The 3,098-nt window shown below is 34.7% G+C and overlaps 1 protein-coding gene across 1 annotated transcript; it reads left to right on the plus strand.

Annotated features, from left to right (window-relative positions):
* Positions 1-905: 905 nt before the first annotated feature.
* Positions 906-2,880, plus strand: LOC143608690 (ribosomal RNA-processing protein 8-like). Its single transcript, XM_077083658.1, has 5 exons — positions 906-1,100; positions 1,808-1,914; positions 1,988-2,102; positions 2,593-2,637; positions 2,719-2,880. Exons 1-5 carry the CDS (start codon positions 981-983, stop codon positions 2,782-2,784), a joined length of 453 nt encoding a protein of 150 aa, XP_076939773.1. The 5' UTR covers positions 906-980; the 3' UTR covers positions 2,785-2,880.
* The last annotated feature ends 218 nt before the right edge of the window (positions 2,881-3,098 follow it).

The raw sequence follows: 3,098 nt of genomic DNA on the forward strand, positions 1-3,098 counted from the left end.
GTGATATCAGATCCTAGGAACACCTTTATATCTGGATCCTCGGGTTCAAAGATACTTCTTTAATGTATTTCACTCGAGCTTCCAATATGTCCCTAGGATGTTGCTGTGATTGCTATGCTTTAGTTTGCTTGGCTGTCGGGTTCATTGATGAAGAATAGTAGTTCTTGGCCTCCACCTGATCGCCATCTATCCTTACTACTCCCCAAGGGGTAGGTATTTTAATGCATTGGTGGTAAGTAGAAGCCACTGCATTCATCCCATGTAACCAAGGCCTGCCTAAAATAAAATTGCTAACAAGAAAAGTTATCAATAACATAAAATCTTTGATAAGAATTTAACCCTTAGATGTATATTGGGAGGTTAATGCCCCCCAATGTCTTCTTGGTTTCTCCATTGAAACCAACTAGCACCGATGTCCTCGGGATGATCTCCGAGTCTGGTATGTACATCTTCTGAAGAATATCATGTTGGATGATATTGACCGAGCTTCCATCGTCGACCAGGATCCTGCGTACATAATGGTTAGCAATAAACAAAGTTACAATCAAACCGTTATGGTGTGGATCCTGGATGCATGATTTATCTTCTTCATCGAAAAAGATCCTTTTGTCAGTGGTCAAGGTGGTGGATATAACCGGTCAGTCCCCGTTATCCAATTCGATCTCCTTTGCGAGCCTCTTAGCTGCAGAGAAGAAAGTGCCACATATGTCTGATTCTCCGGAGATGAAGTTGATCATACGGGCATCAGGTCCGTCATGATGAGGATCCTGGATGTTCGTCACAACTCTTCTTTAGTTGTCACTGATTTTGTGTGTGGTAAAAAACACTTTTTATGTTTCAAGATTTATATTTTATGTTAAACTACTTGGAGTTGCCACATGCGACGTGACAAGAATTTTGTACATATATATCTACAAGATGACTATCAATGCACGTGCGAAAGTTATTTTTTTAATCTAATGTTAAATGTTTGATTCACCATGGCCACCTTTTGGTGCATAATAGGCGATCCGCGGCTTGCAAAAGGTATAAAGAATAAGGTCTTTTCTATAGATCTTGTTGCAAAAGACCCTTCAGTAATCGCTTGTGACATGTCGAAAGTAAGCCTCCCATCAAATTGCTATAGTTAGTAATAAATTTCAGATTCTAGACCTTGAAAAATCCCATTGGTGACACATGTATGTTCTGGGTATTAGTGATCTGATCCCCGTCCCATACTCGATTGTGAACCCATGTCTCATACCCGCCCCACTACCCAATAGGTATAGGCAGGGATACATTAGTATGTTAAAAAAAAATACCCGTAAGAATTTTTATGTACATTATATTTCTTTCTATTCTAATTTTTACATAATTTTATGTTTTAAACTTCTAAACTTCAATAAATTGCATGATTTTATAAAATCTAAAAGGTATTAGTACCTCGTAGCCTACCAAATCATCAAATTACATATCAGCATATCGTAAAGGAAAATCGTTTTATACTTAATGAAGCTACTAGAATGAAGCATTACTAGATAAGGGTTAAAGGTAAAAGGTGTCAGGTTATATGATTTGAGAAAATATGGTTTTTTGCAAAGTTATTGTTTTTTCCATAAAAAATTTGCACATTAAATATGTTTAGATTACTTTGAATGTTATTTTATTTATTTTTTTGTTAAAATTATTTAAGAAGTTTTCATGCGTTACGACGGCATTTTTTTAATTAGTCCCGTTGGAGATAAAATACCACTGAATGGACCCGTTTATTATTAAATGGGCTGAATGGCTGATATTGCCTCTTCTAAGTTGATTTAAAATCTTGCAGACACCCCTTGATTCTTCATCTATCGATGTAGCCGTTTTTTGTCTTTCTTTGATGGGGACCGATTTTCCCAATTTTATCAAGGAAGCACACAGAGTGCTTAAACAGAAGTATGTATTTATCTTAATATCAACTATCGTTTTGTATACTTTATTATTAGGATTAATTAATAGTTTTATACAGTGGTTGGCTTTTGATAGCGGAGGTGAAGAGTAGATTTGATCCCAACAATGGTGGAGCGGATCACGATACCTTTGTTAAAGTTGTTTGCAATCTAGGGTTTACTTCTGTATCCAAAGTTAGTTTATCTTTTCTGAAACTTTTAGTAATTATCTGGGGTTTGGGTTGTATAGGGTCAAAATGGGCTGTTTTTACTTTTCAGCACAGGTTAGAACGGCCTGTCGGCTCAACCTGCTAACACTGTTTATCAGTTTTATAGTAAATATTTTATTCTATACAAATGAACAAACTTAAACACACGTGACGTAAACAAATGAACTAAAGCGAATGAACGGTCCTGCTGAACAGGTCATGAACTGTTAATTGAACGTTTGGTTCATTTACATGCCTAATAATAATGTGTTTTATTTGGTTTTTTTAACGCGGTAGGGGTTGTATGCATAAAAGATGCCCTTTCGTCGATTCTGTTTCACTTTTTTTTTAGTCATTTGACTCGTTATGGATAAATTATATTCCAAATGTGACACGCTCATAAGTAAAGATGTGAAGATGATTTTTATAGTTTTTATCATGATTGTTTATATGCTAATCTATGTTTTAAATTGTAGGACTTCTCAAATAAAATGTTCATTCTTTTATACTTTAAGAAAAAGGTTTGACAGTCTTATTTAACTCATTTAATATTTTGATTTATCATGAAATGATGGTTAACTGGTTTTTGTGACTTTTTTCAGTTAGAGAAAAGTTCTAAGGAGATCAAATGGCCTGAACTGAATCCATCCATATACAAGCGTCGCTGAGCTCTGTTTTCATGGTGCTAAATGCTTATTAGGTGCTTCTGTTTTACATTAAAAAGGGTTTTTTTTACCTTGATTTACTCTTTATGTACAAGTAGCTTGTATTTAAAGTTATTTCTATGTTTAATTACTATTGTTATGAATGGTTGTGAATTACTTTCATCATCCCTAGTGCTTCTTGTTTGGTTATCATTGAACATGTTTTAACTATGACTATGATAGTGTTTTAACTCTGATAGGTCAAATTTGACCGAATGATTTGCTATGTTTTGACCAAGTACAACTGCTTGCCAGTTTCAATCAAGTTTGATTTTGAA

Source organism: Bidens hawaiensis, unplaced genomic scaffold (genome assembly GCF_021521415.1).
Source record: "Bidens hawaiensis isolate Kalapana, Puna unplaced genomic scaffold, B.hawaiensis_p1.1 tig00419403_1, whole genome shotgun sequence".
In the NCBI taxonomy this organism is placed as follows: domain Eukaryota; kingdom Viridiplantae; phylum Streptophyta; class Magnoliopsida; order Asterales; family Asteraceae; genus Bidens; species Bidens hawaiensis.

What these genes read in the sequence shown, in the direction of transcription:
- LOC143608690 (XM_077083658.1), top strand. Translation starts at nt 981, where the DNA reads ATGGCCACCTTTTGGTGCATAATAGGCGATCCGCGGCTTGCAAAAGGT. An exon ending in TCGCTTGTGACATGTCGAAA is followed by an intron (nt 1,101 to 1,807) that starts GTAAGCCTCCCA and finishes AAAATCTTGCAG; the next exon opens with ACACCCCTTGATTCTTCATC. An exon ending in TTTTATACTTTAAGAAAAAG is followed by an intron (nt 2,638 to 2,718) that starts GTTTGACAGTCT and finishes GACTTTTTTCAG; the next exon opens with TTAGAGAAAAGTTCTAAGGA.